The sequence below is a fragment of the Bufo gargarizans genome, chromosome 9 (genome assembly GCF_014858855.1).
Source record: "Bufo gargarizans isolate SCDJY-AF-19 chromosome 9, ASM1485885v1, whole genome shotgun sequence".
NCBI classification, from domain to species: domain Eukaryota; kingdom Metazoa; phylum Chordata; class Amphibia; order Anura; family Bufonidae; genus Bufo; species Bufo gargarizans.
This window is the reverse complement of record NC_058088.1, coordinates 62,677,123-62,701,642: the sequence shown is the minus strand read 5'-3', so window position 1 is coordinate 62,701,642 and position 24,520 is coordinate 62,677,123. Positions and strand designations below refer to the sequence as shown.

General features: G+C 46.7%; 2 protein-coding genes across 2 annotated transcripts in view; both read left to right on the top strand.

Annotated features, from left to right (window-relative positions):
- LOC122919703 (transmembrane 9 superfamily member 2-like) overlaps window positions 1–5,392 on the top strand; it is a 129,918-nt gene extending 124,526 nt beyond the window's left edge. The window contains exon 17 of the mRNA XM_044268886.1: window positions 1,487–5,392. Within this exon, the coding sequence (XP_044124821.1) occupies window positions 1,487–1,632 (146 nt within the window). The 3' untranslated portion in view covers window positions 1,633–5,392. The remainder of the gene's footprint in view (window positions 1–1,486) is intronic.
- Window positions 5,393–10,596: 5,204 nt separating this feature from the next.
- LOC122919571 (transmembrane 9 superfamily member 2-like) overlaps window positions 10,597–24,520 on the top strand; it is a 66,837-nt gene continuing 52,913 nt past the window's right edge. The window contains exons 1-4 of the mRNA XM_044268663.1: window positions 10,597–10,836; window positions 16,127–16,194; window positions 18,348–18,441; window positions 19,022–19,143. Coding sequence (XP_044124598.1) covers window positions 10,693–10,836; window positions 16,127–16,194; window positions 18,348–18,441; window positions 19,022–19,143 — 428 coding nt within the window. The 5' untranslated portion in view covers window positions 10,597–10,692. The remainder of the gene's footprint in view (window positions 10,837–16,126; window positions 16,195–18,347; window positions 18,442–19,021; window positions 19,144–24,520) is intronic.

Sequence of the window (24,520 nt, the reverse complement as noted above, 5' to 3'; positions counted from 1 at the left end):
TTCACCTCCACTTAAAGGGGTTGTCCAGGTTCAGAGCTGAACCCGGACATCCCTCCATTTTAACCCTGGCAGCCCCCCTGACTTGAGCATCGGAGCAGTTCATGCTCCGATGCTCTCCTTTGCCCTGCGCTAAATTGCACAGGGCAAAGGCATTTTTAGGAGTTCCGGTGACGTACCGGGGCTCTCCATGGGGCTGACAGGAACCCCGGTGACGTCACTGGCACTGATGGGCGGGATTTAGCTCTGCCCTAGCCAGTAAAACGGCTAGGACAGAGCTAAAGCCCACCCCTCAGAGCCGGTGACGTCACCGAACACACTGCCGGGCGGAAGTTACCGCCCGGCAGTGTGTTATTGAAAACAAAAGAGCCCGTACCCTGCGCGGTTTAGCGCAGGGCACAGGAGCGCATCGGAGCATGAGATGCTCCGATGCTAGGCTCAGGGGGGCTGCCGGGGTGAAAATAGGGGTATGTCCAGGTTCAGCTCTGAACCCGGACAACCCCTTTAACAAGCTGCCGACTCTTGGGAAGGAACGCTTCCTTCTCGACAATCAGCTGCTCCTCAACCCGTCTAAATGCACCTTTGGACTTGGTGTTTTGCTATTTCTCTTATTCCTCCTGGAAATTAGTGAATTGGTAGCTACAAGTTACCATTCAATAAGATGTGTCCCTACACACTCTTACACATATCCAAATGTGTCCGAAAGTAGATCACCATGGAAATTTTATGTTCTCCTCGTGTTTGAATAGAATTCCTGGCAATACACTTGTTTCCTCCATTGATGTTAATTGACTTCTAAAAATTGGCCCTATTGGGATCAGGGTCTTGAGTGGTGACCAGCTCTATACAGCGCTTATGAATGTGTTGGCACAACATAGAGCAGTTGGCTTACTTTGAGACATATTTATGCCAGAATTGTGGTGCAATTTGGGTGCAAATCGGCACCTATAGGATCAAACTGTATTTACACTAAGCCCTGCCTTCTTATAAAGGGTGGGAGAAAATGGAGACCAACACTTTTCAAGACAGATTTTTTGGCACACACACACATGTCAGAAAAATCTGGGCCTACATAGTCTATTCCTATTATAATCTTTATTTCTTTAGTGCCACCACATTCCACAGCGCTTTACAATTCAGAAGGTGCAAGTACAAATCAAAATAGACATTGCAGGATTACAGGCTAATATACAAATGAGATGAAGAGTGAGGGTCCTACTCGCAAGAGCTTGCAATCTATAAGGAAATGGGAGGTGATGCACAAGGTCAAATTGTTTTAAATGGTCCAGCCATATTCATGTGTCACTTCATCTGCATCCCTTTGCTTGCTTAACATAGAAGAGAAACAAATAGCTGGGAGTAAGACATTAACTGTAGGATCTGACTACACAAGGGGTTTGTTTGTAGTCTGTAACCATGGACACATTGCAATGGTCATTGTTTGTTGTAATGATTGGAAATAACAGAAATGTATTTTCTCCCTTTCTAGGCACCACTGGTTTTTTTGCATGCTACTGGTTTGTCAGGAAGATGTACAGCAAGCTAGAGGCTGTGAAGATTTCCAATGAATTTGATGCAGTCACAACGGATGACTCCATGAATGAGAAGACTGTACCGGTCAAAGACTTGGAATAGCAGCATATTGTGGGATGGCACAGTGTAGAGACTTACTGTAGACGGGCTCTGTGGGTGACTTTACAGTGTTCTGTCATGTGTTCATCTTCATCAACATTGTGTCCCCCCTTTTAATCACCATTTGCAGTAAATACCCAAGTGTGAGTCACAGAATGTCACTGACCAGTAATAAGTCATAGCTGACCATGACGTTGTTTGATATCCCACAATGCTTTTAAGGCAGTCTATAATGTTTGCTCCTGTACCTTCCAGACATTATAGTCTGTCAGGATTATTTGTAGAAAGCATCTTTATGTTCTCCTCATACTGTGAGTTTGGGGAAATGTTTTTTAACATAAGATCTGTTCATTTTATTTTTTTATTTAAACCTATTCTATTAAGTCACTACTAGCTGCTGAGCATTTCAATGTTCGTTTTTTATTGTATTGGTAAGAAAGCGTCTTCCCTGTATGTACTTGAAATGGTGGATCTTCCAAGAAGCTCTGCTGGAAAGCAAGGTACTGGGACCACGAGTTTTCTAGTTATGACAAACCAGAACATGTAGCATGTATTTTCCAATCTGCTGCCCATGTCATGTCTTATGCAACTAAAACGAAGACCACAAAGCTTTCTAAACTGCCTTATGAAAGTACAACCTGACTTTTGTCTTGGCGATTTGACATGCCAAGTTGTAAATCGCCTTTTTTTCAATGGGGGTCAACCTACCCCATCATAGAGACCTTACACTTGACTGGTTGCCCACCACGGATCGAAATGATGCAAAGCAGCTCTTGGATATCGTGTCATTTACCTCAAAAGCCACCATGCAATGTTACATGGCTGAGTGTGATGATGTCAAACATGATTTCCATGGATTGTCTGGTGTCTCACCACCAAGATAGATGCACCTCCTTTCTTTTAGTGATTGGAAAGATAACGATAACACAGTACAACCATAACTGGAGAGCATAGCCACTATACTTGGAATGGAGATATGCTTCTGGCTGTGTTAAAAATTCCAGTTCTGACACCTGTGGCTGCAGGGAAAAACGTATCAGCATGGTGTCAGACCCCTAGGATAGATCATCAGGAGCCCAGAAACCCTCTTTAGGGTGGTGTCACACACAGCTTTTTGGGGCAGTTTTTCGTGCAGTTTTCTAACCCAAAGCCATAAGTGGGTTGGAAGGAGCTGTAAATATAAGGACGTCTACTTCTCCAAAGCTTAATGCAGAATAATTAGTATTATATTGCAGACTGATTATATGTTTCAGTCACTCCATTTGCAGCCAGAGCTGCATCAAAATGTTGCTTTCTGGGTCAACTTGAAACAGAGGTGACAGATTTACCTTTGCATATTCAGTGACAGACAGGGCAGTGCAATTGATGAGCCAAACCCTTGACTCCTGACTATAGTAAAAGCACTAGACATCTATTTTTGCCCATTGTTCACGCAAAACTGCTCCATATCCTGCAAGTTAGATGAGCTGTGTCCAGCAGTCTTCAAGTCATGACAGATTCTCAATTGGATTGTGGTCTCGGCTTTGACAAGGCCATTCCAAGACATTTGCCTGGAAGGTGAACCTCTACCCTATTCCTAAATCGCTGGCAGACTTACAGGTCTTCTTCATGAATTGTCCTGTATTTACTGTAATCCATATTTCCTTAAGTCCAGTTTTCCAGCCTCTGCAGATGAAAAGCATTCCCATAGCATGATATTATGATAAACTACCTTGGGGTTATAGGAACGGTTAGGTTTACACCACACACAGTATTTCCCATGATGGCCAATGGAAAGTTCATTTTTAGTCTCATCTAACCAGAGACCCTTTTATGTGTTTGGGGAGTCTGCTACATGTGGTTTGTTCCAGGGTATCTGCAATTTTCTTATGATTTGTAATGTTATATTCTGTTTCTGCTTTGTACTCCAGCGAATGAGTATGGTTGGCAGGAACAGGGCTTACCCCTCTTGGTGGGAGTGGGCTGGTCCTGCTTCCTGCTGGGAGGGGGAGTTCGAGTCCAGATTGAGATTTAGCATGTGCTTCCCATCTCCTCTCTGAGAGATTGTAACCAGTTCTCCTGTGAGACCTTTAATACAGGAAGAGTCAAGAACACTGCTTTTAAAGAACTTCAGTGTGCCTAGACAGCAGAACCACAGGTTTAAAGACCCTGCCGAAGGTGAGGGACTATAGTTCAGACACCCATCACAAGTGCCATTGAATTGCCATGTTACTAGCCACCATACCTCATCACCTGGTGATAGAAACTGCACTTTGTACCTACTACTGCTGAATGTACTACACGTTATATTTTGCACTAAGTAAAGAGAGACTTATACTTTTACTTCTGGCCTGATTCTTCAAACCACCTTTCCGCTGCACTGATCCTCAGGGAGCAATGACCCGAGGGAGTACACTGTGACACATCTCATCAGAGCCACTCCTAATCTCTGGACCTGCTCCTCAGGTGCTCGCCGCATTTGGTGACCTCCAAACATGTTTTCTTTCGCTTTTCAGTTTCCCATGGCATTTCTTAAAATGCATGTATACTCCATGCAAGCATACATGAATGCATAGTCTTTCAGTTGCCCTGGTATCAATTGAACAAACAAACTCTCGTGCCATAATCCCCGTCCATGGGCTGCAGTATGGCAGTGCCATTTCCTTGTTTTTCACAGGCACTGAACAGCATATGGAGAGGTCCAGGACATGCGCACATACAGAGGATTCTGCTGCTTGTATCTATGCATCTCTCGTACCTGTCCACTTGCTGTTCAGCATCTGCACAGAATCATAGTTACCACGGAACCCAGAAGTTCTGCAGACTGTGGCCTTTCAGAACAGGTGTATTTATACTCCCATCATGTGACATTGCACATAGGGGGTTGTAATACTACAAAACAGGAAAAATACAGGGGTGAATACTTTGACAAAACACTGTACATATTATATTAAGAATGAGTCTGCATAATGCATAACAGGCTCTGTACTCTCTGTAGGACATCCACAAAAAATGGTGCTATTTATTCCAAATTCTTGAAGTGATCAGAGCTCTGGATTAGGGGATTAGTGAGTAAAAATATTCTGAATGCTGCATTAATTCTCTGTATGAAGTTACGCTGGATGTGACTCCATTTGTCTGTGTATTGGGGTATGTGGAGGACTTGCCAATCACTGAACCCGGGAAGATAGCAGTGGCCAGAATGTTGTATATGGCTCGTAAGCTGATTGCTCAACATTGGCTGGATGAGGGTAGCCCTAGTAAAACCGAATTTATAGCCAAGATTAATTGGTTACTTAATCTGGAACGAGGGGTCTATAGCAAGAGGGGTGCCATGGCCAAATTTGAAAAGCTCTGGACTCCTTGGATTGATGCCCCCGGGCTGGCGTCCAGGGAACTTCAGAGATACCGTTTAGGATTAGTGTGAGGGTACTATCGCTTATTGTACATATATGGCTCGGTGATTGGCGATTTCTTAAAGGAGAAATGGAATGTTTCTACACTGTGTAGTGTACTGTGGGGAAGTTATGACCGATAACGAATGTATATTCCATTTATAAGATCACAACTTTTCTTTCAAGATTTTGTGGGATTGTAGTAGGGACGGGGCCTGTGCCTGTGTAATTATTATGTGGTGGTGATGGTGTAACCGAATGTTGAAGCTATGGAAGATGGAGGGCATCACGATGATGGTTTGTGGGGGAAGGGTATGTGGGGGTTGGGGCCTTATGTTTGTATTATTAAAATGCTAATAAAAAAATTACTTTAATAAAAAAAAAAAAAATTCTGAATGTGTTCAGTCAATCTCATTTAAAAACTCAATTCATATATTAATTCTTACAAGTATCCACAATGTGGATCTCTACATTGGTGCAGTGTAGAGATGAGCGAATTTCCGCTTTGAAATTCGTTCACACTTCCTTTACTGGTAAAAGATGAATTGCGTTATGGATTCCGTTATTTAGAGGCATTCCGTCATGATAGAAGTCTATGGGCTGCATAACGGATCCGTCCCATTTCAGTTATGTAAGGGAGTCCTCTCCTGCATAACGGAAACGGGACGGATCCGTTTTCCAGCCCATAGACTTCTATTATGACGGAATGAATAAAGGAAAGCCTCTAAAAGCATTCCATTATAGAATTGCGTTATGGTCCGTGGTAACGCAATTCACTTTTTACCACCAAACTAAGTGTGAACGAATTTCATAAAGGGAAAAATTACCTATTGTTTAAATCATGTTTTTATGTTTAACATATTTTTAATGTTATTTTTAATTTTCCTGGTCAATATCTATATTTAAACAAAAAAACATAAATTCCTGCAGTTTTCGCACTGGCCACTAAGCCTAATAGACGCCACTTTAGATCCCTTTACTGCAGTTATCTGCTTATCTGTCATTCTAATCCTGCCTGTAAATGACATCACCTCTGTGTATAGATAAGACTGGATCCACCATTCACAATAGGTGATTGGGCGAGCTAATATCTTCTTTCCTTGTACAATGATCTTTGCACAGGTCACAGACCATGCCTAGAAAACTCTCCTATAGAACTGAATAGGGTCCCCTCCAGACCATTGTGTCTATGGAGCATGAGGCTGCCCAATATTCTAAATGCTGTTAGAACGGTCAGGTAAGATGGCCGCCTCCATAATCATTCTGAGCGCAGAATAAGGACATCATGTCATTAAAAAATACAACTTGTCCCTCAAAAAAATAAGCCCTCAAATAGCGATGTGAAAAAAATTATCGCTAGTTCGTGTTCTTTAGGGGAACTATTAAAAAGTGTAAAAAAAAAATAATCAAAAATATAAAAACTTAAATCCCCCATTTCCCTAGAATAATGCTTAAGCATCAATGTGTCCCAAAATGCCTTTACTATTAAACTAAAAAAATATTTCTCTCATATGGCAAAAAAGTCAAAATGGCCAATTTTCTGTTTTTTGGTTGCATCATGTCCCACAAAATATTTTAACAAAAAGTGTTCAAAAATTCACACATACTCCAAGATGGTATCAATAAAGACTACAGATCGTCCTGCAAAAACGAGCCCCCCACACAGCTCTGTAGACTTAAAAAAAAGAAATTATATTGAGGCCTCAACAAAGTGATGCGAAGAAAGAGGAGTTTAGCTGAGGTGATACGGCGTTCACTTTCTCACATTGCCAACGGTCATGTGGCATTGAGGGGACCGTGATGTGATCAGAGAGGAGGGGCTGCAGGACATTTAGCTCTTAGTTTTAATAAATGAACAGAAAAACTCTTAGTTGCCTATAGCAACCAATCTGAGCTCCCTTTTTTATTTCTTAGGGTGGGTTCACATCACGTTTTATGCTTTTGATGTATACGTTAGAAAAAAAATACTAAAACACAGCACACCACGTTCTTGTATCCTGCAGAGTCTGGTATAAAAAAACAACAACTATACTTTATTTATTTTTTTACAATAGAACCGTATGGCATACGTTTTTTGTAAATGTTAAACTTATTAGAAAAAATGAGATTTTTGTATAACTTACCAGTAAAATCTTTCGCTCTTCATTGGGGGGACACAGGAACCGTGGGTATAGCTATGTCCTCTAGGAGGCGTTGACACTAGTAAAAGCTGTTAGCCCCTCCCACGGCAGCTATACCCCCTCCAGCCTGGAGAGAGAGAGCTTCAGTTTGTGTACAAGCAGTAGGAGAGGCAAGTTAATAAACAACAAAAAACGTGGAACACCAACAAAACGGGGTTCTAACCAGCACTGCCGCAACTGTGGTCGAACAACAATACTGGTTGGGTGCTGTGTCCCCCAATGAAGAGCGAGAAAGAGATTTTACTGGTAAATTATACAAAAATCTCCTTCTCGCCCGTATTCATTGGGGGGACACAGGAACCGTGGGATGTCCAAAAGCAGTCCACAGGGAGGGAAAAACCACAGATCCATGAAAGCAAGCGTCCCTGCAGGCATCTAAGAAACTGCCGCCTGAAAGACCATGCGGCTCAAGGCAAGTATGCACCTGGTAAAATTTTGTAAATGTGTGTAAGAAGGACCAAGTAGCCGCCTTACACAGCTGTACAGCCGAAGCTCAAGTCCTCCGAGCCCAAGATGCGCCCACCGCTCTGGTGGAGTGAGCCATGACACCTAAAGGCGGAACCCTGCCCCGGGCTCGGTAAGCCTCCTCAATTGCAGCCCGAATCCAACATGCGATTGCCACCTTCGAGGCCGCCAATCCCTTGCGAGGACCCTCCGGAATGACAAAAAGTGGAACCGTTGATTATGCTTATTGTGATAAATAAAGATTTGTTAAAAAAAAAAAGTGGCGCCGTACGGCGGAAGGGACCGGAGGCTGCTAAATAGATCTTCAGAGCTCTGACAACATCCAAATGGTGAAACTCCTTTTCCTTAGGGTGTGAAGGAAAGGGACACAGTGAGGGAAGGACAATTTCCTTGTTAAAATGAAATGCAGCGACCACCTTCGGACGAAAGGAAGGGACGGGCTGGAGAACCACTCTGTCCCTATGAATAACCAAGAAGTGTTTTCTGCAAGAGAGCGCCGCCAATTCGGACACCCATCTGATGAAAGTGATAGCGACCAGAAAAACTACCTTCCAGGACAGGAGTTGGATAGAAATCCCCCTCAAGGGGGGAAGCCTGTAGCGCTGAGAGAACTCAATTCAGATCCCAATGCGGTAAAAGGAGGACGGTACGGAGGAATCGTACGTGCCACTCTCTGAAGAAAAGTCCTTACAGGACCCTAAGGGCCAGAGGGCGCTGGAAAAGGATAGAAAGCGCTGACACCTGACCCTTCAAAGAACTAAGGACCAGACCAAGGTCCAACCCTGATTGAAAAAGGACAGGACCGTGGGGAGAGAAAAAACAAAGTGGAATATTTCGGGTTTCACATAACCCAGGAAGGACCTCCAGGTCCTGTAATAGATCCTGGACGACTCAGGCTTCCTGGCCTGAATCATAGTGCAGATGACATCCGCCGATAACCTTCTGCGCGTTAGAATGGCGGTTTCAATGGCCACGTCGTCAAACGAAGAGATCTTAAATGCTGAGGCAAGACCGATCCCTGAGAAAGAAGGTCGTCTCTGAGTGGCAGTGACCGAGGGATGTCTCCTAGAAAAAGTTAGCATACCATGTGTGACTGGGCCAATTCGAATTGTCAGAATGCCCTCCATCCTGATCTTCTGTAGAACCCTGGGTAGGAGGAGGAAAACACGTCAGGAGGGAGAACTCCTGTCAAGGAGATATCAGGGCGTCCACTACGCATGCTTCCAGATCTCTTACTCAGGAGAGAAAGGTGGGAATCTGTCGTGAGATACCGCTAGCACACCCAGGACCAATGGAAGGATTCCCTGGAGAAGGAGGGATGTGTTGTGCGCCAACAGCCCACTAGTCACGACCGGAGCGCCAAAAAACAAATACCCTGTGCAAAGCAGATGAGAGAAAGGTAGTAACATAGCAGCTACCAAGGCTTGCGGGGTGGCTATGAGCCAGAGTAGGAAAAAGACAGGAGAAGAATAGGCTAGGTCTAAAGCCCATTCCCCATCTGAGACCGGCGCTATACAAAAGTAGCCAAGGATTAAGTGGCTGCGCAAAAAAACTCCGCCTGAGGAGGAAGCCAGGCAAGGGGAGTCATACTGTATTGCTAGCCCCATACCGCAGCAGAGGAGGGGCCATCCGCAGAGGCCACCGAATTCGGTGCTAGAAGAGTCCACCACCTGACGAATGAGCTGTGCAATAAGGACCGAAGTATGCAGTGGTAACGCAAATACCACTCCCACAGTAGTAGCTAGCGTTTGCCCCGTCAGTGAAAAACTGAGGGGGAGCCTGAAACTATCCGTAGAAGCCACGTACTATACTGCCGAGGGGGACACCCCACTGCAGCGGTCACGAACTCGAGCATTAGCGAAAAAGCTGCACCTGTGTAGGGGAACACGCTGTAGTAGCTAAACGCAAGTGTGAAAGAGGCCTTATCCGTTCAGTTTGCATCAGGATGTCTTCAGTTCAGTCGTTTTGACTGATCAGGCAAAAGAGAAAACCGCAGCATGCTACGGTTTTCTCTCTGGCGAAAAAAACTGAAGACTTGCCTGAACGCCGGATCCGGCATTTTTTCCCATGGGAATGTATTAGCGCCGGATCCGGCATTCAGAATACCGGATCCGTCGTTCTGGCATACGCAGATTGGTAAAAATGTACAAGATGGATCCGTCAGTCCGCATGACAAGCGGAGAGACGGATCCGTCCTTGCAATGCATTTGTGAGACGGATCTACATCCGGATCCGTCTCACAAATGCTTTCAGTCAGCGGCAGATCCGGCGGGCAGTTCCGATCACACTGCCGCAAGTGTGAAAGTAGCCTAAGTAAGCCGCCCCACATAAGGCAGGGAGGTCTTGCCTCCTGCAGACACTAAGCTAAAACTGAAGCGCTCTCTCCAGACTGGAGGGGGTATAGCTGCCAGGGGAGGGGATAACAGCTTTTACTAGTGTCAACGCCTCCTAGAGGACATAGCTATACCCACGGTTCCTGTGTCCCCCATTGAATATGGGTGAGAAACGTTCTGTTCCGCATTTGCGGACCCGTTCATTTCTATGGGGCCACGCGACCCGCACTTCCGGGTCCGCAATTCCGTTCCCCCAAAAAATATAACATGTCCTATTCTTGTCCACAATTGCGGACAAGATTAGGCATTTTCTATTATAGTGCCGGCGATGTGCGGTCCGCAAAACACATACGGATGTGTGAATGGACCCTTAGTCTTCTGGTAAAAATGTTGAGTGTTGAGCAAACTTGTTAAACACAAGTTCGCTCAACACTAATCGGGGCCCATAGAGACATGTTGCCGCCTCCTGCTGTGACAATTGTTAGGCAGTTGAGTAGTGAGGAGAAGCAGAGGGAACGTCCCGCCACCGCTGAGGAGGCCTCGTACTGTACATAACCCGTGGCGCCAGGAGCGCGCGATCGGGAAGTGAGACGTGTACGCGCACGTTACGTCATGACGTCAAGCTGCGCGTAGAGCCGAACACCTAGCAGCGACGCGGCGTTACGGGGTAACTGCTGTCTTCCTGTGCGCACTGTTCCTGGTTAGAGCAGGATGGCGGTGTTGTCGGGGCAGAAGCGCCGGTTACCGGCAGCGCTCGTGCTCCTGCTGTGTACAGGCTGGTGCTCGGCGTTTTATCTTCCGGGTCTGGCTCCTGTAAGTTTCTGTGAAGAGGGAAAAGAGAAGGAGAACTGCAAGGTGAGTGCGGGGAGGGGCGGCGCCCAGGTACACGGTGGTGAGGCCGCGTCCTGGGCTTCCCTCAGAGGGGAGCAGCTGACAGCTAGTCAGAGGCAGTGCACCGGGCGTGGAGGGGTTACTCCCTATCGCAGAGTCCTTCTACTGGAGCGTGGACTTGTCACCTGTCCTCACACGGGGCAGCCTAGTGTGGCGATTGTCCGCTCAGACTCGCTGCCTCTGGTGATGACAGGTCTCTATCACCTGTGGGAACCGACCCTTCTCTCTGCTGGGGTTCTGTGATGGCCGTCAGTACGGACATGCTGAAGTGAGACTGCACTGCATTCTGACAGGTTCCCTTTAAACCGGGTTATCCAAAAGTGATAATGTAATAATGCCCAGACCTGCCCTATTGATAATACTTACCTGGTCCCGGATGGCGGTTTCCTACCGGATCACGCCACACCCTGCCTGCAGAACTCGACATATGCCGACGGAGAGGGGGTGCAGCCAATGTCAGGCCGTGATAGTGTGACGCCGGATTGGGGGGGCAAATCGCCGTCGCGGCCTGCTGTTGGCTGCACCCACTCCCTCGGCAGATGTCCATTTCTGCAGGCGAAGTGCAAAGCCAGCGAGGAGCGATCCGGGACCAGGGAAGTATGGTCAATATGACGTGTAGGGGTTATTCACTCTTGGATAACCCCTTGAAGGAAAACTTAAAAGGGGTTCTGTGGAGGACAAAACTTCTTAGAAAAGGGGTCACGTAGGTTAAAAATTATAAGTAAATAAATCTCAAGCATCACTGGCTTCAGTGTCATTCTGGGGCTTACAGCTCTTCACTGCCTCATTCTGACACAGGAAATGTTATCAGATGTCCACTCAACAGTCCAGCAGGCATTTCCTGTATGTCAGGACTTGAACAGGAAGTGTAGATGAAGGGATGTCAGTGAGATGAGTAACGATTCTTTTATTTCACCCATTCTGCCCAGTAAAAAATAAAATAAAATTGGCCCAGTGGAGACATGATATTTCAGGACATTAAAGGGGTTTTCTGCGTATTTAATATTGATGATCTATCCTCAGGTCTGTGGAGATTTAACTCCCGCGCCCCCACCGATCAGCTGTTTGAAGAGACTGCGTCACTCACGCTCTTAGGCTGCTTTCACACTAGCGTTCGCTGGTCCGCTCGTGAGCTCCGTTTGAAGGAGCTCACGAGCGGACCCGAACGCAGCCGTCCAGCCCTGATGCAGTCTGAATGTAGCGGATCCGCTCAGACTGCATCAGTCTGGCGGCGTTCAGCCTCCGCTCCGCTCGCCTCCGCGCGGACAGCTGAACGCTGCTTGCAGCGTTCGGGTGTCCGCCTGGCCGTGCGGAGGCGTGCGGATCCGTCCAGACTTTCAATGTAAGTCAATGGGGACGGATCCGTTTGAAGATGCCACAATGTGGCTCAATCTTCAAGCGGATCCGTCCCCCATTGACTTTACATTGAAAGTCTGGACGGATCCGTACTAGGCTATTTTCACACTTAGCTGTTCTATGCTAAAAATAATGCAGACGGATCCGTTCTGAACGGAGCCTCCGTCTGCATTATTATGAGCGGATCCGTTCAGAACGGATCCGCCCGAACGCTAGTGTGAAAGTAGCCTTACTTGGCCAGTGATGTCACATGATCTAACTGCAGCTCAGCCCCTTTGGAGCTGGAATCCGAAGTCACAGCCGTTATACAATGTTCGGCGCTGTGACGATAGGTCATCAGTATTAAACACCTGGAAAACCCATTTAAAGGGAACCGATCACGTTAAACATGGTGTTTAAAGGGGTTGTCTCACTTCAGCAAGTGGCATGTATTGTGTAGAGAAATTTAATACGAGGCACAGCTAATGTACTGTGATTGTCCATGTTATTGCCTCCTTTGCTGGCTGGATTCATTTTTCTATCACAGTATACACTGCTTGTTTCTATGGTTACGACTAGGGTTGAGCGAATTTACTTCGGATGCTTTATCCAAAGTCAATTGCCATAAAACTTTGTTTTAATACTGTACAGAGTGGGAGCCGAAGTTAATACATTGCAAAGTCTCGTGAGATTTCATGTAATAACTTCAGGAATCAACTTTTACTGTAAAAACCTTGATGCAGAACTCGTGTTCAGCTCTAAGTGGTACTTTAGAACCGAATCGGAGTTCGGTATCAAGTTGTTTTTTTTGTTTGTTTGTTTTTTTTTACAGTAAAAGTTAATTTCCGAAGTTATTACGTGAAATCTCGCAAGACTTCGCAATGTATTATTCGCAATGCCCGTGTGTCGGGCCCCCACTGATCTGATATGATGACCTATCCCGAGGATAGATCATCGATAAAGATAAGGCGGACAGCCCTTTTTCATGGATAAATTGAAAGTTATGTGGAATCTTTTCATATAAAACTAATCTGCTCAGCTCCTCAATATCCATCAACATCGGATTGTTGTGTGACGCCTGTCGCCTCCACTGCTGGTACTATACAGCGCCACCCGGCGTGCAGTGGACAGAGCTTGTAACTGCAGCGTTGCTCCCATCACCTCAGGGTTTCCAGCTCCATCCACTACACAATGGATGGAGCTGTGTAGTTCTGGAGCTTCTCAGAAAGCACCATTGGATGTGGAATATATTGTTTCCTGAGAGAGCACTGTACTTTATAAAAATGGATAGTACACCGAAGAAAAATGCTGCTGTGTGATCAATGTGTGAGTCTGTCTGCTGGCCGTCAGTGTCTCTAGAGCTTAGGAAGTGACAGTGGCCACAGACGGTGACATGACCTCCAGGAAGGCCATGATATTGTATAATAAGTGATGTAGACTACTCACTGGAGGGAAAGCTTCAGTTGCTCACACTAAGGGCTCATTCACACGACCGTGGTTTTTGGTCCACATCCGAGCTGCATCAATGGGGCTGCAAAAGATGCGGACAGCCCTCCATATGCTGTCCGCATCCGTTGCTCCATTCCGTGGCCACGCAAAAATGATGAGGCATGTCCTATTCTTGTCCGTTTTGTGGACAAGAATAGGTATTTCTATAATGGGCTTCCTGTTCCATTCCGCAAATTGCGGAAGTCACACGGGCGGCATCCATGTTTTGCCCTAAGACCTGATACAACCTTAGTATAATGGTTTATATTACTGATGCAGGACCCAAATCCTGCGGTGATCGAGGTTCAGGTTAAAGGGCTTGTCTGAATTAGGCCTCATGCACATGGCTGTGTCAGTCTGCACCTGATCCGTGTTTTTGGCAGACCCATTAATCTCAATGGGAGCGTAAGTAAGTCCGTTCAGGGGCCCCGCAAAAAAGGACACAATTTTTCTCTAGATGCGGGAAATAAAAGGCGGTGTGCTCACAGCCGGCATCTGTGTTCTGTGGGTGCTGTGTGCATGAGGAAAATCTCTCCAGTCCCCTTACTGAGATAAAGTCATATACTCGCCATTCCATCCCCCGCGGTGTCCAGTGCTGCTGGTCTGCTCCTCAGTTTCGGTTTACAACTGCAGAAGTGACTTATTGGTATACGGCACTGGGCTCAGCAGTACGTGTTGGACTATTGAGGCCAGTGATTGTCTGCAGAGGTGGCACGCCGTATACCGCTACATCGATGCCACAACCTACAAACGGGAACTGAGGAAGCAGCACTTGTACCGTCTCTGCGGCCCCTTCAAGCATCTGATCAGCAGGGTACAGGAGTCGGCTCCCTGACAATCTGATATTGGTGATCTGTTCTGAGAATAGGTCATCAATATCGGAAAACTGGACACCACGGTAACGTGTACGTTAGTGGGTTGGGTTGGTGAGTTGACAAAAATAGGTGATGTGTCAGATGATGGAGTTGGTGTAGGTTACTGTTCTAGGTTCTCCTCTCAAGGGGCACAAAGCATCTGTTTCTCCTTGGCTTCGAGCCCAGAATATTCTGTATAATGGGAATTAATGTCCTATTGAAGTCAGTTTCCTACTTAAGTACCTTCCTTCACGCTGATCTTATGCCGTGTCCTTACATCAGGAAGGCACAGTTCAGAGGATAGCTTGTACCACTATTAATGTGTAAGCAGGTCAGGTATGTGTGCTGCGTACATTAGTGGGTCACCAGTATACGGGTTTATTACAGAAATAAGTGTGGCTTAAAGGGTTTCTACCACTTCGGTGTCACATATTTAGCTGTCAGACACTAGCGATCCGCTAGTGTCTGCTCTGCCCAACCGTCATTAGCACCTAGAGGCTCCGTCTACCTTCAGAAACTGCCGCCGCCCAGCGCGTCCCTCCAGCCCGCCCATCTCCTCCTGAATGCAATCCTCCTTGTGAGCGCCTGTATTCGGCGCATGCGCAGTGAATGTCTGACAGCTTCCCTGCTCAGACATCTCCACTGCGCCTGTTCCTCGGAGCACTATGGCGTCATCGCGCAGGCGCAGTGGAGATGTCTGAGCAAGGAAGCGGTCAGACATTCACTGCGCATGCGCAGAATACATACGCTCACAAGGAGGATCGCATTCAGGAGGAGATGGGCGGGCTGGAGGGACGAGCTCGGCGGCGGCAGTTTCTGAAGGTAGACGGAGCCTCTAGGTGCTAATGATGCCCCCATAGCACCTAGAGGCCCATTAGCATATTAATAAAAGTAGTTTTTTTGTCAAAACGGCTGCCCCAAAAGAAATTATATTAGGATGGTTGGGCAGAGCAGACACTAGCGGATCGCTAGTGTCTGACAGCTAAATATGTGACACCGAAGTGGTAGAAACCCTTTAATAGCACAACCATAAATTCCCTGCTCTCGGAGAAGGAGAAACATGAATTACCCAGACAGAGCTCGTCGGGAACATCCAAACCCCAAGCACGTGTTGTCTCTGGTCTCGTCCGGAGTTATTAAAGATGGCTTTAGTAAACCCAGCTATTATCAAATTGTATATAGAATGACAGGGTAAAGGGCATGTGGAAGGGCAGAGAGCTGCATGAAACAGTGGCTCTGACTGGTGGTCCGTGCAGGATGACATTTGAATCTCCAGATGCGTCAGTCGTAGCCGGGATATATCTGACCCGCCTGAAACTTCTCCCTGCGTCCTAGAAGAGCAGTAGCACACTGACCCCTCATCTATCATGTGGTCAGCCATTCATTAGGATAAGAAGCGGCTTCCCCCGACTCGTCTACCAGGGCTTGGAGAAGACGGATCCACGTGATCAGCTCATGGTTGGGCTGTTTTTTATTTACTGAAGAGCTGTGATCAGCTAGTTTGTGTTTGAGAGAGAATTATTATTTGGTTTATGTATTTTTACATCTTTTTTTTTTTTTTTTTTTCTCTCATTTAGTCTCAGATTGAGCTGTTTGTAAACCGTCTGGACTCTATTGAGTCTGTTCTTCCATATGAGTATGATGCGTAAGTACATCTCATTATCCCGTGTCTCTTGTGCACAGTTAGATTACTTTTCAGTACCTACACAGACCGGGGGGTCATTTACAAAGACCAGAACGGATCAGTTTGTATTATCTGTAACATAGCCAAGACGGATCAATTTTCTATTGTGCCAGAATGTGTCAGAGAAAACGTATCTGTTCAGATAATATAACCGTCTGCGTCCGTTCAGAACGGATCCGTTTGTATTATCTGTAACATAGCCAAGACGGATCTGTCTTGAACACCATTGAAAGTCAATGGAGGACGGATCTGTTTTCTATTGTGCCAGATTGTGTTAGTGAAAATGGATCCGTCCCCATTGACTTACATTGTGTGTCAGGACGGATCTGTTTGGCTCAGTTTCGTCAGACGGACACCAAAGCGCTGCAGGCAGCTTTTTGGTGTCTGCCTCCAAAGGGGAATGGAGATAGAACGGAGGCAAACTGATGCATTCTGAGCGGATCATTTTCCATTTAGAATGCATTAGGGCAAAACTGATCAGTTTTGGACCGCTTGTGAGAGCCCTGAATGGATCTCACAAACGGAAAGCCAAAATACCTCCTCGAACGATACACTAGCTCCAAACAAGGTAATGGCTGTGCACAGCTAAGGCTACTTTCACACTAGCGTTCGATCGGATCCGTTCTGAACAGATCCGATCATATTAATGCAGACGGAGGCTCCGTTCAGTACGGATCCGTCTGCATTAATAACTTCTAAGTTATTCTAAGTGTGAAAGTAGCCTGAGCGGATCCGTTCAGACTTTCAATGGGGGACGGATCCGCTTGAAGATTGAGCCATATGGTGACATCTTCAAGCGGATCCGTTCCCATTGACTTACATTGTAAGTCTGAACGGATCCGCTCGCCTCCGCACGGCCAGGCGGACAGCTGAACGCTGCAAGCAGCGTTCAACTGTCCGCCTGTCCGTGCGGAGGCGAGCGGAGCGGAGGCTGAACGCCGCCAGACTGATGCAGTCTGAGCGGATCCGCTACATTCAGACTGCATCAGGGCTGGACTGCATCAGGGCTGGACGGAGGCGTTCGGGTCCGCTCGTGAGCGCCTTCAAACGGAGCTCACGAACGGACCTATGAACGCTAGTGTGAAAGTAGCCTAAATTTGAATCCCCACACCAAAACCAGCATAATAGAAACACAGCACATGATCAATCTAAATAAATATCAAATATTTAATTGATATGTAATTAAATATTTTATTAATTACATATCAGGTAACCTTTAAAAAAAACAGGTAGCAGCGGCATACATATACAGCAGAGAAAACGAACCACAATGGATATGTCATATACCAAAAAAAAGACCCATTGATGAATAATACTAATGTGTAGTCCCCATCCTCACCATTTTAAGGGATTGGAAAGATACCTAAAATTGCATAGTGCAAGCCTTTCCTACAAGTAAACCAAATTTTATTTGGAAGGGAGAAGTCACATTTCTACAATAAATACATCAGAACAAAGTGCCCAGTGCAATATGTCCTATACAGAGTTCATCGGGGAGTACACACCGACCAATCATGAGCTGTGTATCTATTATGTTTGTTTTGGTGTGAGGCGTAAATGTTTGTAAATTTTTCCGGCACACCCTCTACACTCCTTTATGTCGAACACAACACAAAAATATTGTCAAACTTGCATTCAAAAAAGTCGAAAAAATGGGTCTTCAGACATTTTTACTCCATAAATGACCCCCATTATCTTTACAACCGTAGGCTTTTTACACATGCGTTTGTCCGATCAATGGCTCACCTAAACGCCCCACCAATCGGATCTGTTATTTCATCATAAACATGCATGTGTGTTGTCAGCACATCTCCCCATGAAAACAGGAGATATGCCACTGGCATAATGTAAAGTTTATGGAGGAGAAATGATTCTTGTAATGATCATTCCTCCCTCATACAGTGTAAAGACTGTGTAAACAAGTGCCAATCAACATCATCAATTGACGCTTGTTATGGCCTTGCATCGGGCCGTCCAAAAGGACCCTTAGACCCTCTTCATTTACGATAGTACATTTCTTTGGTGATCGGATCTGAGATTCAAACATCCAACTGCTTTCATGCTTCTAACGGTTCAGATTCTGTGTAATAACCCTTTCATTCTCACCACTACAGCTTTGACTTCTGCACGGATAAAGATGAGAAGCATCCGTTAGAAAATCTTGGCCAAGTGCTTTTTGGTGAAAGAATTGCATCGTCCCCGTACAAGGTTTGTACTGTGTTGTGCCAAGTAAAATACTTCAGTGCAGTGTAAAGTAGCAGTGATCACAGCTGTAGTGATAGACCCCCGGACAAAGGAGATGAAACAGTTAGGGGGTCATTTATGACCAGATATACACCACTTTTATGGCGTATATCTGGTGTAGCTTCTGTCGCATGCCATGGTGCAACAGAATCTGCAACTTCTTCCATGCTTACGGCAGGTCAAAAAAAAAAGTTGGCGTGACAGGGAAGGGGACAGGTTGGCAGGCCTATCTCGTTCGTCATTTTCTACACCTGGTTTAGGCGTAGAAAATGGTCTACATGTGTAAGACAGCAAAGAAGCTGGTTTTACATTTAGAGTTGGCGCTGGATGTGCTGAAGCAATGTAGAGGCCTGTGCCTCTACATTGCTTCTGCAATCCACCTGCAGATATAGGGGGTTATTAAAACCGGTGTCTAAAACATCAGACTTAATAAATGTGCCCCTTAGTTTTTTGTCACAATAGTAATCGTCCTCGCTTTACGCAGAATCTGAATGAATTCATTTTTCAGTTTTGTAACTGTACATTGGAAATATTGTCATTTCAGTTTACATTTAACAAGAATGAGACCTGTAAGGTAGTCTGCCATAAGGATTATGACTCTAAGACTAATATGGATCGTCTTGATTTTATTAAAAAAGGAATACAGCTTAATTATCAGCATCACTGGTGAGTAGAAATATCTTGCTCCTCTGCATATAAGCTGTGTGCACCATCACAACCAATATTTTTATTTTATTTTATTGCACCAGTACAAATAAAAAGAGCATTCTTCATCGTAAATATCCTTTTTTGCTTTGTGTGCAGCTCATATACAAATTTGTGTCTCCATGGTAACATGCAAACCATCCGTGTGATTCTGCAGTCATACCTCATCAGCCCCCTACAGTCCTTGTATCCTATAGAGTGGATATAAAAAGTCTACACACCCCTGTTAAAATGTCAGGTTTCTGTGATGTAAAAAAATGAGACAAAGATAAATCATTTCAGTACTTTTTCCACCTTTAATGTGACCTATAATCTGTACCACTCAATTAAAAAACAAACTTAAATCTTTTAGGTAGAGGGGAAAAAACAAAAACTAAAATAATGTGGTTGCATAAGTGTGCACTCCCTTATAACTGGGGATGTAGCTGTGTTCAGAATTAAGCAATCACATTCAAAATCATGTTAAATTGGAGTCAGCATACACCTGCCATCATTTAAAGTGCCTCTGATTAACCCCAAATAAAGTTCAGCTGCTCTAGTTGGTCTTTCCTGAAATTTTCTTAGTCGCATCCCACAGCAAAAGCCATGGTCCATAGAGAGCTTCCAAAGCTTCAGAGGGATCTCATTGTTAAAAGGTATCTGTCAGGAGACGTGTACAAAAGAATTTCCAAGGCATTAAATATACCATGGAACACAGTGAGGACAGTCCTCATCAAGTGGAGAAAATATGGCACAACAGTGACATTACCAAGAACTGGACGTCCCTCCAAAATTGATGAAAAGACGAGACGAAAACTGGTCTGGGAGGCTACCAAGAGGCCTACAGCAACATTAAAAGAGCTGCATGAATATCTGACAAGTACTGGCTGTGTGGTACATGTGACAACAATCTCCCGTATTCTTCGTATGTCTGGGCTATGGGGTAGAGTAGCAAGACGAAAGCCTTTTCTTACGAAGAAAAACATCCAAGCCAGGCTACATTTTTGAAAAACACATTTGAAGTCTCCCCAAAAGCATGTGGGGAAAGGTGTTATGGTCTGATGAAACCAAGGTTGAACTTTTTGGCCATAATTCCAAAGGATATGTTTGGCCCAAAAACAACACTGCACATCACCAAAAGAACACCATACCCACAGTGAAGCATGGTGGTGGCAGCATCATGCCATGGGGCTGTTTTTCTTCAGCTGAAACTGGGGGCTTAGTTTAGCTAGAGGAAATTATGAACAGTTCCAAATATACTAGTCAATATTGGCACAAAACCTTCAGGCTTCTGCTAGAAAGCTGAACATGAAGAGGAACTTCATCTTTCAGCATGACCACGACCCAAAGCATGCATCCAAATCAACAAAAGAATGGCTTCACCAGAAGAAGATTAAAGTTTTGGAATGGCCCAGCCAGAGCCCAGACCTGAATCCGATTGAAAATCTGTGGGGTGATCTGATGAGGGCTGTGCACAGGAGATGCCCTCACAATCTGACAGATTTGGAGTGTTTTTGCAAAGAAGAGTGGGCAAATCGAGCCAAGTCAAAATGTGCCATGCTGATAGACTCATACACAAAAAGACTGAGTGGTGTAATAAAATCAAAAGGTGCTTCAACAAAGTATTAGTGTAAGGAGCCTTCGGGGGGGTGGGGGTGGGGGGGGGGTGGGTTAGGGGAGAGAGGAGGCAGCCCAGGTTTTGTTCTGTGCTGTATTCCCTTACCTAACTCATGTAGGCGCCCTATCTGTAACACCTGTATAGGGACTGTAGTTTGGGAGGAACGGTCTGCTATGATGCAGGACATTAGGTCCATGATTAGGGAAGAGATTCGCTCTTCTATGGCTGAAAAACATTCCGTTGCTGAACCGTGCCCTAGCGCTGCTCCCGTTAAGCGCCCTAGAATCTCCGCTGAATCGTCCTCTGATGTTGATGACACCCCTATAGCTGTCGGTGGTTCCTCGGCCATAGTATGCGAGGAAGGGGAAAGGGAGGACTGTGACTCAGTATCAGTAGTAAAATACTATTTCTTGCACATTTTCATTGGGGGACACAGAGACCATGGGGTATAGCTATGTCCTCTAGGAGGCGTTGACACTACCAAAAGCTGTTAGCTCCTCCCCTGGCAGCTATACTCTCTCCAGCCTGGAGCGAGAGCTTCCTGTTTTTTTCTAGTGTCAATAGGAGGCAAGACCTCCTGAAGATTTTTTTTTTATTTTTATTTTTTTCCTTCGTTTTCAGATGGGCAAACAGGGACGCCTCGCCTCCCTGTTCTCCCGGGGTCTAGTTGCGCCAGTGCCGGTCACCCGCACTGCTGCGTCCCCCACAGAAGACAAGGTGGACCAGGGCAGCCTCGCTCCCTGCATCCCGCCAGCCAAGGGGTCACCCATCCAAGCCCCCCTTTCCAGCCTCCTGCCACTACGGTGCCAGTAGCTGAAGGGGTGATCCCTGCTGGACCAGAGGAGGGGTGAAGATGGCGGCAGGAGAGAGAAGAGAGGGGAGTACACGGGACTAGGTGAGTATTTAACCCTCTGGGTTGGCCCCCCCCCCCCCCTCCCTCTTGGTGGCAATAGTCTGCGACCAGACAGGGCTTCAGCATAGCCCAGCACCCCTGAAGCATCCCCCTCTGTCACAGGCCGTTTGGTTGATTGAGAAAGACTTAGGGGGTTAATAGGTGCGGTATGCATTACTGGCTTGCTGGGCCATGGCTTTCGTCCCTGGGGGCGAGTTCTAACCTCCCTGCCTGCTCGGCTGCTGCCGCCTTAACCCTTCATGGCCACCCACCATGGCTGGCACCTGATTATCTGAGTGCACTGTACCTTCCCCTGAGTGCACTGTACATGTGCGGAGGATTTAACCCCCTACTGCCTCTTGTCACTGAGGCCGGTTTCCTAGTTTTATTTAAAAAAAATAAAAATAAAGGATATGTCCGTCCATACAGGTCCCTCTCCTCAGCCACACTCGCATAGTTCCCAATACCGCCTCCAGCCCGTTTGGTTGATTCTCCACCTGGGCAATCCAGTGAGGGACCCCTGCAGGATCCCAATCTGTCCTCCGCCGCCGTTTGGTTGACGATTCTCCACCTGCACAATCCGGTGACAGACCACCGCAGGATCCAAATCCGTCCTCCGGGGCCGTTGGTTGATTATTCTTTACTTGCGCAACTCTGAAAGTTTTCTGCAGGATCCCAATCCGTCCTACGGGGCCGTTTGATCATTCTCCACCTGCGCAACTCGGTGAAGGATCCCTGCTGGATCCCAGTCTGTCCTATGGGGCCGTTTGGTAAATTCTCCCCCTCCAGCATACAGTGAGGACCTCTGGGATTTCCAATCCACCCTCCTGGTTGTTGGTTAATAATTCTCCACCTGCGCAATCCAGTGGGTCCCACTGGAATCTCCCATCCACCCTCCGGGGTCCTTTGGTTAATAATACACAGTCTTTGCAACCCGGTGGAGAGACTTCTGGGAGTTTCCGTTCCACCCTCGGGTAGTTTGGTTGATAACACCCCGCCTGCGCAGTCCACAACTGCCAGCGGCGAGATTCTGAAGGGTAGCTCTGCACGCAGGCAAGTTGCAGCAGGACAATTTTCTCCTCGAATATTTCCGCTCCCCTACTCTTCCTCCCTTGATCATGCTCGGACACAACCTCCCTCACTGGGGCGGGTCCGTCCGGAAAGAGGGGAGAATCTCTGATTCGGATCCTGATATGAGTCCGAAGCAATCTTCAGTGATTGCGTCTAGGTGGCCAGCAGTACTGTCGTATGCATTACTCCCTTCCTTAGGTGGAGTAACTGCACTATTTCAGGATACAGTACCTGCTTTATACATTGTCCCCTGCCATAGGTGGACTAAGTACACTGTCTTGGGGTTTGGGACCTGCCATATGCAGATCCATCGGTGGCGCGGTGACTGTCACTGGTTTCATTATGTGCTGTATTCATTGCCCCCTTAGGTGCACTATTGCACTCCACGGGGTACAGAACTCGCCATATCCGCTTGTTCGCTGTGGACATTCGCCCCCCTTCTTAGGTGGGGTATTCTCCCTACCACTGACTAGTACTTGCCGTGTGCTCACAACTTCCTTAGGTAGCTGATTACTCTACCAGTGTTGCACATTACCATGCCTCTGTCGCATTTCCCCCTTCCACTAGTGTTCCACTGGCGGGGAGTAACTAAACATCTTCTGCGGAACTACGGCTCTAGGTGCCTTTGCTTTTTGCTAAGAGGGCGTGGCTACAGTTGGTTCTCGCAGGCGCCTGACATTCTTGCCCTAGTGTTATATGGGCACCACCAGTGGATACGGTGGCTGTTCATCGTTGCATCCTTCTTTTGGTGCTGGTTTCTCACCTGATTATGACATACTGTCTTCCAGGTGGTTCCTAGCATCACTTGTGTGTCTTACAGGACCCCCCCCCCCCTCCATCTCCATGGGCCTCTGTTGCTCCGGTCGGTCCTGATATTGTCCACGTCAATACGTAGTACATACTCCGTTGTACTTGCCTAGTGAGTATGTTCCAGTGGGTCGGCTCTTCTCGCTGACTCTGTATGCTCTATCCACCACTCCCCATTCTTGGGGGAGGTGGTTATGCTGGCAACTCTGCTTTTAGCTCCTTCAACTTGTTTTCCTCCACAGGTGCGACTTGTCGCTAATGTTCGAGTTCATGGTCGCTGCAGTGGGACTCCTCCCTCTGGTAGGTGTCCTACCCTGGAGCTAGCTTGGCAGTTGCGCCTGTTCAGCGCCCTTCCAGGTAGGGTTCTTTAGGGTTAGCTCCACTTAACGGGCAGTGTGGCACGTGGTTTCTACGGATAGTATCGGGACTCTTCCCTACATGCTTGGGTTCTTACTGCACAGCCCCTTGCTAGGCGGTGGACTCTTTAGCACGGAATCGGTGGCTTCTACGGGTGTTCCCTCTTCTGCTGGGATTTGGGATTGGCATTGCACGGCCGCTTAATCTTGGCTACTTCTGTATAGTGTCTGTCGCTTACAGGGTAGGGGCTTAGACCTAGCCTATTCTCCTGTCTTCCCCCTATGGCTCATGGTTCATTGTCACCCCGTATCTCTTGGTAGTTCCTACATTGCTACCTTCCCTCACCTGCGTTGCATGGGGTATTCGTTTGGTGCCTTTCCATTCCAGACACTATCTGGCCCCAACTGGTGGGCTGTGCCGCCCTCCACATTTTTCCTCCTACAGGGACTCTTCCATTGGTCCGGGTGTGCTACTGGAATCTGCACAAGGGCTTCCACCTTTTCTCCAGAGCCAGAGATCCGGACGCATCCGCCATGGAGATCCTGATTCTCCTTGGCGGGAGTTTCTTCCCTTTCTTCTCAGGGTGCGATGGAAGGTCCGAATGGAGGACATTC